Source organism: Chiloscyllium plagiosum, chromosome 19 (assembly GCF_004010195.1).
Source record: "Chiloscyllium plagiosum isolate BGI_BamShark_2017 chromosome 19, ASM401019v2, whole genome shotgun sequence".
NCBI lineage: Eukaryota > Metazoa > Chordata > Chondrichthyes > Orectolobiformes > Hemiscylliidae > Chiloscyllium > Chiloscyllium plagiosum.
In genome coordinates, this window is record NC_057728.1 from 48260728 (window position 1) to 48277388 (window position 16661).

General features: G+C 39.2%; 1 protein-coding gene across 2 annotated transcripts in view; it reads left to right on the forward strand.

Annotated features, from left to right (window-relative positions):
* Positions 1 to 16661, forward strand: part of ptprb (protein tyrosine phosphatase receptor type b) — a 112335-nt gene that overhangs the window by 56671 nt on the left and 39003 nt on the right. For both annotated transcript variants that reach the window (XM_043709746.1, XM_043709747.1), the window contains 6 exons: positions 1506 to 1766; positions 3142 to 3408; positions 9025 to 9288; positions 11506 to 11769; positions 12978 to 13235; positions 14060 to 14323. In XM_043709746.1, coding sequence (XP_043565681.1) covers positions 1506 to 1766; positions 3142 to 3408; positions 9025 to 9288; positions 11506 to 11769; positions 12978 to 13235; positions 14060 to 14323 — 1578 coding nt within the window. The remainder of the gene's footprint in view (positions 1 to 1505; positions 1767 to 3141; positions 3409 to 9024; positions 9289 to 11505; positions 11770 to 12977; positions 13236 to 14059; positions 14324 to 16661) is intronic.

Consider the following 16661-nt stretch of genomic DNA (forward strand, 5'->3'; position numbering starts at 1 on the left):
TTCCTTTATCTTTTTTATCACAACACTATTCCAACTGGTCTAAAGATCCCTGGACTTGTTCTATCTCACTACAGGTACAACATTAGCCAGCCACCATTATTGCTTTTGCTAATGCACATATTATATAAATTCAAATGTGTAAGAGCACCCTCAATGACTCTTCCTTAACTTTATGAAAATGCACACATCAATCTATTTCGTCACATAAAGCCTTCCTAAATTTAATTAGTTTATTAATTGCTTTCCTATTTATTTATTCAAATGTCAGGCTTATTCAGTACCCTGGTAAATGCTGAGGCAGAATAACTTCACAATTTGAACCTTTTCCAGTATTGCCTGTCAGTTTATCTTGTGCATCCTTCAGTGGCTGTATCTGCATATGGGTTTTTGTTTTGGGGGTGGTGAAGAATTTAATAGAAGTGATGAGGGTCTGATTCTCGAGCTGAAGAGCTGGAATTAAATGCCAATCAAGCACTTAAGTAGGCAGCAGTGCATCATCCGCAGGATCAAGGCTTGAGCACAGACGTCCTACCCACCAAAAACTGTTCTTACTAGTCAAATACTATTTTGCGTGGACCACAGATTGTTTCATAGGAGTTGGATTGCAGTGTTCTCTGCTTGTAAAATTACAAAACTCAGGGCTGTAATAATACCGGATATATGTTCGCTTCTCACCAAACCACTCTCTCCAATGTGACATTCTCCCCGCAAAATCATTAACTTTGTATGAAGAGGTACGTTGCTTTTAAAAATTCAGAATTAAGTTTGGCTTGTTTCCCAACTCATTTATATGGGGGAGAAATGGTCACAAAATCCAGAAACAGAAGATAACTTAAAAGTGACTTCTAAGTCTTTTGAGAGATAAAATTTTGAGAGAGGAGAAATGCTAGAAGTGGAACACTTTGTTGCATTTTACACAATATTCTGAAGATTAGATATTGGACAAAGTTCACTTCATGTGATCCCAAAGCAAGGCTTCACACTAACTTCGAAAAGCACCACAACCCTGCTGTGCAGATCTGACGTTTCCTAAATGTGCCGACCTGTGGTTTACTATGATTTGAAAAATCTGCAATAAGTGGTAGATGGTTTAGTGCTGCATTCTGGTGCTGACTAGTTACTCAAACGATTTAAAACTCAATTCATGGAATACATTTGGGACCATTACACAAAAAAGAAATTTCTTTCCCTCACAGCCCCCACAAAGAAAGAATCTGAACACTTGATACGTAATGATATCTTTACAGCAAAGACAAAGAGCTGGGAGAGTCTAAGCATGTTCCAAGCACTCAAATTGTGCTGAATCAGAAGGCTGGCCCATTGTGAGTTAGAATATGTTAGAAATAGTACACAGTATTGAAGTGGCACTCCAGAGACTCTTCTTTTTAATTTCTCAATTGTATAACCCTCAGCTGCTTCAAAGAGTTCAGTGTGGTCAAGTTTACTTCAGTTGCAGGATAAGGATGGTCCACAATCAGTTAATTTTTCTCACTTTTATTTTACAGCGCCTCAGGCAGTCCTTCATCTACGGATAAAACACACTGATGAATCCACACTCAGTGTCTCGTGGACAACCCCAGTGACTGAACTGGACCGGTACCTTATATCATTAAAGGACACAAAAAGTACAGAGATGAATAAAAGTCTGTCAAAAGATGCCAAAGATTGTACTTTCTCTGGCTTGGTACCTGGACGGAAGTTCACAGTTAATGTAACCACAATCAGCGGTGACTTAAGCAAATCTGCTTCAATAGAAGGAAGGACAGGTAAGTGGAATTAGTGTTGCATTATTGTCTCCTCGCAATTATGTGAATGTGCTAGTTTTGAAAATGCAACTGAATACGAAAGTTCATTGACAGCTGATGAATTCCACATACTTATTATATTTTGCTGTTACATTTTGAAGAAAGGCAGAGGAATTTTTCCCAATGCCCTAGTCAATATCTATCCCTTGTACAACATTGTCAAAACCGGCTATCTGCTCATTATCACAATGCACAGAGTAAGGTTCCAAATAGCATTACAGCAATTATTCCCCTTTGGAAGTTTTCATTGATTGTGAAGTGCAATGGCGTCATGAAAGACATTGTATAAATATTCTATTTCTTACTGCTAAACTTTCATGTAAACCTTCATAACCTATGAGATCATTGCAGGATATGAACTGTTACAATCTGGATTCATCTTCAGGCATTTACCAGCTCACCAGTTATCATCTACTTAAGGCTTTCCATCCACCTCTACTGACATAAAATGTTGGGCAATGCTGTTGTATTATGACTCATGAACAGTGTGTCAGTATACCTTAAAGAAACAGACTCATCATCATTTAATCCTAGCCTGTGACCTGAGGGTACACAGATCTCACAACCCATCTTACCTTTGATAACTTGAAGCATGCCACTCTTCTGGAAGCATGTTCCTCTCTTGCAACTTAATAACTTGATATTAGCCCAAATACTTATGTGCCTGAAGATAGAATTTTTATTCATAACAGTTGGTTGATTTCTTCACCACCACGATATTCACACCCAGTTTCTTGTATTAAGAAAGATAATGTAAATACTACCACACCAGGTAAAACATTCTGTTGAAGGCAAAATCACACTATTCGCAGATGTGTTTTGACCACTTTGTGCAAAAGGCAGGAAGGAATGGGGCACGAGGTGTTACACCTTTAGACCTCCCTTTGACCTCCAAATCCCACTCCTTCATTATTCTCACCTCTCCAAATCCATACTGTTATTAACCTCACTCTTCCCTCCCATCCTGGGGGATAATTAAATTGCCAGCAGTGTCCATTACTCAGGCATAGTATTGCTGGAGCTGTCACCTTGTTTGGTGACATGGTCATCATTAGGCTGGCTTTTAATTCAAAATTCTTATTGAATTTGGATTTCATTACCTGCCATAGTGGGATTTGATTCCATACCTCCACTGGGGCTCTGGACTATTAGGCTAATGACATTTCCATTACACCAGCTCCTTACCTTCAATAAATAAATGAAGTTCCTATGATTCATTTACAATATATTTCAATTTTACAATGGCTTTAGAGGAACTTTCACACTCAACAAATGACAAAAAATAAATTCGGGCAGTGTTGCTTTCAAATTGTTTTGTAACGCTATTTTTCCTTAGTGCCGGCTCAGGTGTCAAACCATCATGTGACAAACAAGGGGACAACCAACAGCCTACACACCAGCTGGACTAGAGCCGTTGGGGACATTGACAATTACCAAATCCACCTCATTCATGAAAACATTGTAATCAAGAATGAAAGTGTTTCAAGTGAAACCGATCAATATCTGTTTCATTCCCTGAAACCTGGAGGGTCATACTCTGTGGTCATCACCACTGTTAGTGGAGGAATCTCCTCAAGACAATCAATAGCTGAAGAAAGAACAGGTAAGAAAATAACACATAATACAGGAGTGACAATAGCTGTTTGCTCTCCCTGTGGCTTAGTTATGAAATAAAATGTCCATTGTGAAGCTGAGCCTGTGTGCCATGAAAATTTACAATTCTAATCAAATCACAAGGAGCCCATTAGACCTCACATGTCTATGTGAGCCCTTCCAATTAATAACCAAGTCAACCCACTTCCCTGCATTTTCCCCATAGCTCTGTACATTATTTCTCTTCAAGTTGTTTCTCTCCAATCTGCTTCTGAATGTTATTGCCTCCACCACCCTTTAAGGCATTGCTTTTCAAATGTAGGAACAAGGAGCAGGTGTAAGCTATTCAGCTCCTGAAATCGACTTTGCCATTTGGTAAGATCATAGCTTATCGGATTAAAACCTCAAATTCCCATGCAACCCGGCAACATTTTATCTCCTTGTTTACTAAGAATATATCCACTCTGACTTGAAAATATTCAAAGGCTGTGCTCCTACTACATTCCCAGGAACAGAATTCCAATTACTCCAGACACTGTGAGAAAGAATTTTAGATTCTCCCATAAGAAATCATTGAATTCATAGTGTTGAAGCAGGCCAAGTCCGTACCAACCTTCCAAAGAACATTCCACCCAGAAATGCTCCCTATCATATCTTCATAACCCTGGACTCCCCATGGCCAATCCATCTAATCTGCGCATCTGAGGACTGTAGGAGGAAACCCACACAGACACAAGGAGAATGTGCAAACTCTACACAGACAGTCATCCAAGGGTGAAATTGAACCCAGGTCTCTGGTGCTGAGGCAGCAGTCCTAACCACTGAACATCTGTGCTGCCCCAGGAAAGAGGAAACACCTTCTCCACATCTATCCTGCGAAGACCTCGTAGGCTTTTAAATATTTCCGTCAAGTCATTCTCTTACACTTATAAACTCTAGCAGATACCAGCCTGGCCTATCCAACCTCTCTTCATAGGACAGCCCATCCATTCTAGGTATTAGTCTGGTAAACATTCTTTGAACTATTTCCAGTCCATTTATATCATTCCTTTGAAACTCTCACCATTTAGATAATATGTGTGACCCTAACTGGGCAAAATGTGATGCTGATCTGCTTCAAGTGAAAACGTTGGTCCTTTGAGAATGGGACCTGTTTAACTCCATTGGAAATGAAACCTATTTTCAGATTTGGATGCTCAAAAACTGCATGAATCCATGTACGATTCTATAAATCACTTCTTTAGATTAGAATCGGTCTGAACATTGGGGCACAGACAGCCTCACACAAGGCACCTCGCACCTTCAATTCATTATGTGGGCCAACATGGCACCTATTGTTAAAATTGATTTGGAGACGCCGGTGTTGAACTGGAGTGTACAAAGTTAAAAATCACACAACACCAGGTTATAGTCCAGCAGGTTTAATTGGAAGCACTAGCTTTTGGAGCGCCATTCCTGGTTGTGGAGCTTAAACTATTGTTAAAGTTCACTTGAGAATGTAACTTGAAGAAAGTTCTGGGATTTACATATGAAAGAATTGAAACCAACATGCCCATTCTAAAAGATGAGAGACTTACCAAACAATCCAGGTCTTTTTCAATATATGATTTCAGTTACATCACACTGTAAACGTTTGCTATAAATTCTGAGTCCTACAATCTTATACTCCACAACCACCTGATGAAGGAGCAGCGCTTCAAAAGCTAGTGCTTCCAAATAAACCTGTTGGACTATAACCTGGTGTTGTGTGACTTTTAACTATTTTCAGATTTAAGTGGTGACAAGTTTGTTGTAGTTTATGATTCATGAGCTAGAAAAATTAATTCACTGAAAGATGATTGAATAACAGCTGGGAGGTCTCCATGAATGTGCTTCCATGGGAAGCTGGCCTATTGGGACAAGATATCAGAAAATGTGATCGTATATTAACCATCCTTGAAATGGTTGGAAAATTTTAGGTGATGCAGTTCTGGTAATTGAGGTTCCCTGATGGGATTACAAGTCCATTAAATAACTTCTGTGTTTTTTTTCAACCATGTTTTTGTTTGAACTCAGGTTGTCCTAATGTTTCTACTGCAATTCACCACCAGGGGGCAAATCGTAACTGCTGTAATCAGAATTATGTGAAAGAGAGGGAGACCATTTGGCCTATAATAACAGCCTCTTTAGGACAGCTATCCAATTCACCCCAGTATCCTGCTCTTCCTCTGTTGCATTACAAAATCTGTCCGTCCTGTTTGTGTTTTCTATGTGATGAGTTGGTATGTTCTACAGCAGTCATACCGGCAACAATAGGCTATGAAGTGCAACCTGAAAAATTGCTTCAGCAGGGTTAAAAATAAATAATATCAGCATTTGAATAATTGCAATATGATGAACAATAAAAATAAATAAATAAACATTCCATTGAAAGAGACAATGCGTCCCTGAATAATTCAATTTCTTAGCACGCTTGGTATTATGGTCCCAGCTGATGGTACTATTGGACAAATTAGATCTCAATGAAATCTGGCCTTACTGATCATTTGTTTAGCTCAGGAAACATGATGGTCAGTCACTGAAACATAGTCACACGAGGCTACATCATTACCTTAACAACAGAGCAGAAGCTTATTACATAAAAGATAAAAACAAACCAAGGGCAAACTAAATTATCGAGATTTAGAACACAGTTCAAAGAAACACACAGTAAAACAAATTCTCATCTGTTCCCCAACACCATCATTTTGCAATGATTCAAATCCAGACAAGTTACCCCTCCACATCAAAACTTTCAGTTTGAGTTAGTTGATTCTTCCCACTTCATTCTTGTGAACTGTGAAGTCTTCTTACATGAATATTCTCAGATTTGCTTTTAATCACCTGTATATTTCTAACTAACACTCCTGGTCTGGAAGTTGCATAAATTAAACTTTTCTACTAAGATAACGGTTCCCTTAAATGCACTGAAAAATCTCTTTTTTAGGAGAGCCAACTGCACTTCATTCTGATCCCTGGATCATAAGATCTGAGGACCATAAGATACAGGAGCAGAATTAGGCCATTCAGTTCATCAGGTTTGCTCCACTATTTCATCATGACTGATATGTTTCTCAACTATCCTGCTTTCTCTTTGTAACCTTTTATCTCCTTACCAATCAAAAACCTACTCCATCACAGTCTTCTGTGGCAATGAGTTCCAGAGATTAACAACTCTCTGGCTGAAGTAATTCCTCCTCATCTCAGTTCTAAAAGGCCATCCCTTCACTCAGAGGCTGTGCCCTCAGGTCCTAGTCTCCCCTACTAATGGAAACATCTTCTCCACATCTACTGTGTCCAGACCTCTCAGTATTCTGTAAGTTTCAATCAGATCCCTCCTTCTAAACCCAACCAAATCCAGATTGAGAATCCGCAACAATTCCTCATATGATAAGCTCTTCATCCCCAGGATCATTCTTGTAAACCTCGGCTGGACCCCTGCCAATGGTAGCACCACCTTTCCTTGGATATAGAGTCCAAAAATGCTTACAGACTCCCTACAGTGTGGAAGCAGGCTCTTCAGCCCAACAAGGCCACATCGACCCTCCAAAGATCAGCCCACCCAGACACATTCCCCTACCCTATATTTACCTCTCACTAATGCACGTAACCTACATATCCTGAACAATACAGGCAATTTAGCGTTGCCAATTCACCTAATCTGCTCATCTTTGGACTGTGGGAGGAAACCAGAGGAAACCCAAGCAGACACAGGGAGAATGTGCAAACTCTACACAGTCAGTCGCCTGAGGCTGGAATCAAACCGGAATCCCTGGCATTGTGAGGCAGCAGTGCTAAGTACTGAGGCACTGTGCCGCTGTACCAAATACCTCACAATATGCTAAATGTGATCTGACCACAATCTCTGCAATACCTATCTGCTCTTGAATTCTAGTCCTCTTGAAATAAATGCCAGCATTCATTTGCCTGCCTAACTGCCAACAGAACCTATATGTTGACCTTAAGAGAACCCCAAATTAGGACTCCCAAGTCACTTTGTGCTTCAGATTTCTAAGCTATTCCCCATTCAGAAAGTAGTCTACACCTCTATTCTTCCTATCAAAGTGCATAATCTCACATTTTCCCACATTATATTACATCTGCCACTTCTTTCCCCACTATCCTGGCCTTATCCAGTCTCTCACTTCCTCAACACTCCGTCCTTCATCTACCTTTGTGTCATCTGCAAACCTAGCAACAATGCCCTCAGTTTCATCATCCAGATCATTAATGAATAATGTGAATGGTTGTGCTCCCAACAACGATCCCTGCAGAACTCTACTACTCACCAACTGTCAATTTGAACCCTTATCCCTGGAGTGTAAATGGAAGATTGTTTCTCAAGTCTCCTTTGTACTGCACAAAAAACTTGATCCTCTCAGTTTTCTAAAATCCATTTTTGATTATCCTGAACCAAATATAGACAAATGGCTCTCAATGGTTACTCCAACTGTTATAAACCACCATAGGATAAACAACCTTCCATTAACACTCCAGGAGTCCCTGCTCTCTGGCACATACTGTAAAACTAGTCATTGTTTCGGAGACCTGCATAACCTAGTATTCTTTTAAACCCGTCAGTAAAGTAACCAACTCCAAATGTCACAATACTAAAATCCAATAGGTAAATATGATTGTAATATATATAAATCAGCCATCTTTCATCACATGAATGTATCTCAGTTCATTGTCTGTCTAAGTAAACTACATTAAAGCCTGTGGCAGAGTTTCAAAATTTTATTTTGCACAAACAGCAGGGAAACACTTTATATTCAGAATCACTACAGTATGGAAGCAAGCCATTGGGCCCATTGAGTTCACACTGACCCTCTGAACAGCATTTCACCCAAAACATTTGCCACTTAGCCTGCACATCCCTGGACACTATGGGCAACTTAGCATGGCCAATTCACTAATCTGTACATCTTTGAACTGTGGGAGGAAACCAGAACATCCGAAGGAAACCCATGCGGACAAGGGAAGAAACTCCACACAGACAGTTGCCTGGTGCTGGAACCAAACCCAGCTCCATAGTGCTGTAAGGCATCATGGCTAACTACTGAGCCACTGTGCTGCCCTGAACTTGACCCATTAAATTGATGTTCATAGACACCATGGGCACTTGACCATGCACAAGCAGCCCCCCCATTATAACATCCTCCCTGGCTTATCTGTTGCATCAGAAACTGCTGAGTTGATAGATTAGACTTGATTGAAATATAATAAAATTGTTTGTTATTATGGTCCACTTAAACTGGCTGGCTTTTCACTCCACTTTAATGATTAACATCTCTAATTCATTTTCATTGGATCAAATGTAGAGAGCATGGAATTTCAAAATGTGATTTTATGGGTCTAAAATAGAGTAACATTCAGTCATTACCTTTAAATGATGGTTTAATTTAGTCAATTCCTCTTTACACTATCCTAAGATATGTACAAATTCTAGATACGAATTGGAAGAAAAAAACATAAGGACATAGAAACAAAGAACCAGAAGTTGGCTATATGTGAAATATTCTTCTAACACATGATGCCTAAATGATGATGTAGCACCTAATGCTTGAAACAATGTATTTTAACACTTTTCTTCTGTGTCATTGTTCAGTTCCTTCAAGTGTTCCCAGTGTGATGGTGAATAATCATGGTCGAAATGATTACCTTCTCGTTTCCTGGCTTCCTGCATCTGGGGATGTGGATAGTTATCTAGTGACTCTGTCCCACAACAGGAAAGTTGTCCAATCTCACACAGTCTCCAAAACCAGCTTTGAGTTTCCTTTTGGTTCCCTTACCCCTGGAAGGCTGTACAATGTGACTGTAACTACCAGAAGTGGGAGATATGAAAACTACACTGTCACACAACAGCGGACACGTATGATATCATTTTTTTTCCTTCAAATAATGACATCCAGAATGTGTGTAAAAAATTCTTACAATTTTCGCAATTTACCAGGGTCCTTGAAGATGTCAAGCATCATTCTCTGTCCATCTCTTATAAAGAAAGGCTGGAACTTTTTGCACTGGAGCGTAGGAGGTTGAGAGGTGACCTAATAGAAGTTTATAAAATAATGAGAGGTCAGGATAGACTTGATAGCAGTTGTGTTTTCCCCAGGATTGGGAATTTCAAGACTAGCGGATACACTAGGAGAGAGATTTTAAAAAAGGCATGAGCCAATGTTGTTTTACACAGATGGTGGTTCACATGTTGAATGAACTTCCTGAGGAAGTGATAGAAGTAGTACTGTTGCAATGTTTAAAAGGCATTTGGATAAGTACATCAATAGGAAAGATTTGGAGGGATATGGGCCAGGAGCGCAGGTGGGATTAATTTAGTTTGGGATTATGTGCAGCATGGACTGGTTGGACCGAAGTGTCTGTTTCTGTGCTGTATAACTGTATGACTGTATGTATGACTCTATATTCTGCTGAGCACTGCTGCCAATTGTGTTGTGATTCAAGGTTAATTTGCAATTCAGAATTTATGTGCCTGACATAACGGTTTTGTCTTAGAGAAGTTATGCTCTAGTTTACACTTCAACACTTTGTCTCTTTCTGATCTCGGCTCAGCATTTTCAGATGGCCCATGTGGGGTAGCAGCAGCATGAGTCTCCATGCTGCCTTGCCATGGCTTGAGCATCTGATAATATTACTAGCCAAAGTCTGTTTTTCACAAGGCAGCTATGCAGCATCCCCAATGTGACACTTTCCTTCCTTTTGTTCCTTCTCTCTTGAGTCCCTTCAGTTAAATTTATTCAAAATATTGTAATACAGTGTCCCTCAAAGCTAATTTTCACCATTAGCTCCTGAAAGTGTAATTTGATGTATTTGAACAATTTTTATAGAACAAAATCACAGAAAACAAACAATATATTCAAATCACATTATAATTAAATCCATAGTTATATTTCAAAATGACCCTCTAAACTGATTGCCAATTGAACTTGGCTAAAGTAACTTCAGCAGATCCAAATGGAAAATTGAGCTGTGTGCCATGCGCTTTCTATGTGCCTTGTGATTTACTTAGGAATTCTCAGATTAGAATGGAATCTTTGAAGAATTTGAAAGAACTGTTTCATCATCTACATTCTGCAAACTAACATCTTGATCAGGAGATTGGCTCCCATTGGCAGAATAAACCTTCCTTTTGTGAAGGAACTGGCAGGTTTATTGGCCATCAAGTAATTGTCTGTCTAGAGTAAAATTCTACTTTTACGCTTTTTTAAAAGAAGTTGTTAAGTGTTTTTATTTAAAAAGAAGTACTGAGAGATAAATGCAATGAAGGAAAATGAATTGCACTTTCTGGACACAACAGTCAAATATGAGAGAAAATATAGCATTACATTTATTGAGGGCAGGTTTAGCTCAATTGACTGGACTGCTGATTTGACACTACAGAGTAATGCCAACAGCAGTGACTTCAATTCCACCAGTCCAGGTTACCAGGAAGGACTCTACTTCTCAACCTCTCCCCTCACTGAAGGCATGGTGATCCTCTGATTTAAGCTACCACCATTTAACTCTCTCTAATAAGAGAGCAGCCCTATGGTGTGGTGTTACTATGGTTACTTTACCTTGCACTTTGAGTAGAATATAAAGTCATGAACATCTTATTAAAAGTTAATAAAACCCCCAGATTCAAATCTTGCAATGACATTTGGATATGTGTTCAGTCACAATTTATGTGGGATTTATATTTGCAGTACAACCTCGATTATCTGAACGAGATGGGCAGGGAGTATTTTGTTCAGACAACTGATCGTTCAGACAACTGATCTGATCATAAACAAGTGGTAATTTATGAGTGCCGGTTATTGAACATTTCTCGGTTATCTGGCAATGCATGCCATAATGCTGTTTAACTGATAACTGAATGCTGTGTTGCCTCATGCCGTTTTTACAGGACTTTGAGATCTTGTCCACATAATCCGAAATTTGGATAATTGATGTTCAGATAATCGAGGTTTTACTGTACATGTATAGCATTCTGCTGAAACGCTAGACCATTTTTAATCAATTTATTCACCAAGCTGCTCGGGTTTCTTGTCAGCATTTTGCTTAAGTAGCCTTGTAACATTTTCCAATTTTGCAGAACCTGCAGTTGTACAAAGAATCACAGTTATCAACTCCGGAAAGAGTGACTATCTGAAAGTGTCTTGGTTGGATGCATCAGGGGATTTTGACTATTATATAGTAACTATCAAAAACAGTCACAACTTCAGCCAAAGCTTAGAGGTTCCAAAGTCTGAAAATGAATGCATATTCCTCAGTTTAATTCCAGGACGGCTTTACAGCATTACTGTTAGCACCAAGAGTGGGAAATATGAATCTCATCATGTTGCCACTGGAAGAACATGTAAGCATGACATTTATTGCAATAAATATAACATTTCAGTTTTAATGAATATTAAACACTTTGATCTGGAATATTAATAGCTTTGGCAGCAACACCTATGCTTCTGCATGTGTTCGCCATAAGTTAATTTAATTATTTGTTTGGTGACCAGCCAGATTTTAATTTTGGAGTGGATGGCTAAGGATACATTATTTATCAAATGTTTCTTTGGGAAATAACAGAAGAAAGGTGCCTTTGGATAATGTATTAACTTAAAATACCCTTGTCAGAAAGAAAAGTTGGGATTCAAAAGTGATAAAAATACAAGCAAGACTATTTTTTTTAAAACCTTGAATGAGTTCATTACATATTTATTAACCTAAAGAGCTATGACAGTAATAAATTGACTGTCCATGTGTAATTAGGACTGTGTTTTGTCATTTTTAAAAAAATATAACTTGCCTCATTTACACAAATTTTAAGAAATTTCGTAACTGCTGGATTTGTAGCATCCTGTTAAAGAATTGAACTGAATCAGTCAAGATTTTGACTATGATTATGAACCGAAGAGCATGATGACTAGAAACAATTAGATAACTTGGTTCCTCATGCCTGCTGTGCCATATAATAGGATCATAACTGATCCTCAATCTCAACTTCACTTTTCCACAACATTATCCTGTAAGAATTTTACAAATTAGTCTCAACTCCTTTGGAAAAAAGAAACAGCTAGCATATGTTGAATCACAACCAAAATTGCAGGGAAACAATGGACCCATTGTTAATTTATTTTAATTCCTCCAATTTAAATGTTTTATTTTCTTTCCCTCTTCAGTTTCTGTGCCTGCTGCACTCCCTTTATTACAGGGTAGCTTGAACCAGTGTCCACAGTTTTCCATAATCTAACCTTGCTGCACTTCAGGCAGCCAACAGTTGCATGGAAATGGCCAGGAGTAAAATCATTTTCATGTAGGAAAATGAATGGCTTTCCTGACTGAACCTCGTCCAGAAGCTAAATCATGGCTGCAGGCTTTTCAAATAGAGAGCTGCAGATATAAACAATGGCATAGTATGCTGAATTCCTCACCAATTTAGTCTCCCTCTTTCTTACAAATGTGATCATTTCTTTGTATCAGATTTCACTAATTTATCCTTCCTTTGACATACTTATAGCCTTTTTCAGTAGTGTTGTTGAAATGTCTGATGCTAATGTTGCTCTGTCTGATTAGTTCCGGCTGCTGTTGGTTCTCTAACTGTGGCTGATAGGAGCACAGACACCCTGAATGTTACCTGGGAAGCAGCTGCTGGTGACGTGGATCGCTATGAGATTCAACTACTCTTCAATGACATGAATGTTTTCCTTCCAATAACACTCAGCAGCACATCACATCAATTTACTTCCTTAACCCCTGGACGTCTTTACAAGATCCTAGTCTCCACATGGATTGGGACCCTACAGCGTGCTGCCTTCATCGAAGGTCGTACAGGTAAAAAAGAAACAGATTATTATGTGTCCAATATTTTATGAACAACATTTACACTAACTGCTATGGAATAAAATTTACACTAATATAAAGTTGAGACTGCATCTCACCAATAATGAAGGAAATGTTAGTGGCACAGTTCTACAGAATTAAGCTCTTAACAAAATGCAGTAACTTATCAGAATCAACCCAGCAGCGATAGACTAGCTTGTCATGTGAAGGGCTCCTGTTATTTTGTTATACTATAATGTGGACTAAAGATTAGTTTGTACTGCAATCTATAATTAGAATGTTTTTCGCATCGTAAAATATGGAATCTTCTTTAAAATATATAAAATACCTGTAAGAAAATATATAAAGTTTTGCAAATATAAATAACTTACAACCAATTCTTAAGCCACCCTTGTTCTCACTCAATAATAATTAATATGATATTCTCAAGACTTAACCTAGAAAAGAACGAGGAATTTGAAGAATGGTGTGCAGATATTTAGCTTGAAAAAAAAGGAAAATCTAGATGATTTTACTTAGAAAGCACTTATAATTCTTAAACATAACACCAGACTAAAGTGTTACAGATGCTGAAAATCTGAAATAAAAAACAAAAGTGTTGGAAATACTCAGCAGGTCTAGCAGTGCCTGTGGAGCAAAAACAACATTAAAATCAAGGACGTTTCATCAGAAGAAAGAGAACTGAAACTTTAATTCTCCTTCTCTCTCCACAGATGCTGCCAAACCTACTAAGTATTTTCAGAATTTTCTATGTTTTAATTTATTATTATCTATGACCATGCAGTTATTAATATTCTGAATGTGTCTTTCTGCAGTACCCAGTGCAGTTAAAAATATCCATGTTTCAAATAATGGAGTGACCAAGGGCCTGAAGGTGAACTGGTCTCCTGGAGGAGGGGATGTGGACAGCTATACCGTGATCTTATCCCACAAAGACCATCAGGTCTCTGCCCGCCCTATTCCAAAACACCAGCATGAACACACCTTTTATGATCTAGAAACGGGAGAGCTCTACCATGTGTTAGTTCGGTCAAATAGTGGCAGCTTCCATAACAATGCAACAGCATTTGGATGCACTGGTAAGAATTACTCAGAAATCCTGTGATTAACATCACACTAAAAACTGCTTTGAGTGATTAGGTAAATGCATCGTCAATACAGAAATATCACAGCATTGTCACTTTCTGTGCACAGGGATTTCACTTTCTCTCATTCCCTAACTTTTCAAGTGCCAGGGCACAACACAGGTTAGAGTTGAAATTCAGGGGGGCACTTGCATTTGATACAGATTTACCAAACCTCTGGACTGCACTGGAGTCTAGAGGAATTGAAATTCATCTTCAGGACAACTCAAAATACTTTTCAGCCAATGAAATACTTCTGAAGTACAGTCATTGTTATAAGATAGGGAAATGCAGCAACCAATTAGTGCACAGAATGCTGCTACAAACAGCAATGTGATAGTGACCACGTAACTTGTGTTTATTTGTAGAATGTTAATTGAAGGATAAATGTTGATCAGGACAATAATGATAACTCCCCTGTTCATCTTCAGAATTGTTCAATGGGATACTTTACATCCACATCTGCCTAATATCTCATGCAAAATAGTTAGGATCAGATTTTACTGTCACGTGTATTCAAGTAGAGGAATACCTGAGTACAGTGAAATGTGTACTAGGTCACTATTCTCCAGCACCATCTTGGTTACAAACACTACGCTTAAAAAGCAACAGCAGGAATAAAAGAAACAGAGCCAAAAGGAAAGAAAAATGTCCAGATTTTAAAGCCCCATCTCAATTAAGACATATGGAACGCTCAAGCCCTGATGCAAGTATCCAGGCCCATCCCCGGTTTGGAGTTTGCAGACTTTTGTCGATGCCGCCCCGATCGCTGGGAGGATTAGATTGGATTCCCTACAGTATGGAAACAGGCCCAACCAGTTCACACCGATGAGTAACCCACTTCTCTCTGACTAATGCACCTAACACTATGGGCAATTTAGCACGGCCAATTCACCTGACCTGCATATCTTTGGACAGTGAGAGTAAACCGGACCACATGGAGGCAACCTGCGCAGACACAGGGAGAATGTGCAAACTCCACACAGACAGTCGTCCGAGGCTGGAACTGAACCTGGGATCCTGGTGCTGTGAGGTAGCAGTGCTAACCACTGATCTACCGTGCCACAGGAGTTGCAAACATATTGCCGATTCCAATATCGCCGTCGCCCCCCACCTCCGATCTTCAGGAGGAGCTTTATCACTGCTTCCGCCGCCGTTTCCAACTGATGGGAGGCTGCCGCCATTCTGAGAGAGACCTCCTCTCACTGTCGTGCCAATGCTGATGCTGCTGAAGGCTTTAAAGAGAAGAAAATGAAAGAAAACAAAAGGAAGGCAGAGAGGAAGCAGATGTGACCAGGCCTCAGAAACCCAAACACAGCCCTTCTACTCTGCCAACATCTTGAAATAGCATCTCTAATGTCACTTCTGTGCTAAAGTGTCAGCCTCGATTTTTGTGCTTGAACCTGAAATTGGGACTTGAGCCCAGAGGCAAAAGTGCTACCAACTGGGCCATGGCTGACGTTCAAGGTGACATCTGAACAAAATTGATTTTTTAAAAAATTCTATTAAAACTTCTGTTGATTAGTTATTGGATAAAGGAAAAAGTCTGTTTGACTGAAAGTTAGAAATAGTCCAGTGGGATAATGAAAGAGTCTGTTAACTGTCCAATTGGTACAGAGTAGTGAGGCACTCAACCCAAGCATAAAGGTGGATTAGTTGGAGGTGGTCAACGGTGAAACCTTCAGGAATCTGACCAACAAGAGTTGGTGATCCTAATCTGAAGAGAGTGGAGTGGCTACTGTCTCCTCCATGCCAACATTTCCTCGCTACCTCTTATTAGTGTGACATGATCTGTTCACTTCAAAAAGCTTTCCCTTATGGAACAACTGAGGCACAGTGTGCTGGGTTGTTCAACTTGGAAGAAAGAGAAGAAAGGAGAAAGGCACATGGAAAGTTAGAATAAAATTAGTGATGAATGGAATATCTTACAAATACATGAAAATTGAGGACTAACAGGGGAAATTCTTTCCTAGACAACCATGGTATGGCAATTCCCACCTCTACCAATACGTAATGTTAAATAAGTGTTTTTTGAGGTAGTTCATTCCATTACCATTTATCTTCTTTTGACTTTATCAGGACCTAACTAATGATTACTATTCAAGGATACAGCATTATAGAGAATTGCTAGAAGAGGTCCTGTTCTTCGATAACAGGAAAGATATCAATACGTACAACAACATTTGGCCAGGCTTAATTATAAGGATGGAAAAGTGTGGCGCTGGAAAAGCACAGTGGGTCAGGCAGCATCCAAGGAGCAGGAGAGTCAACATTTTAGGCATAAGGCCTTCAT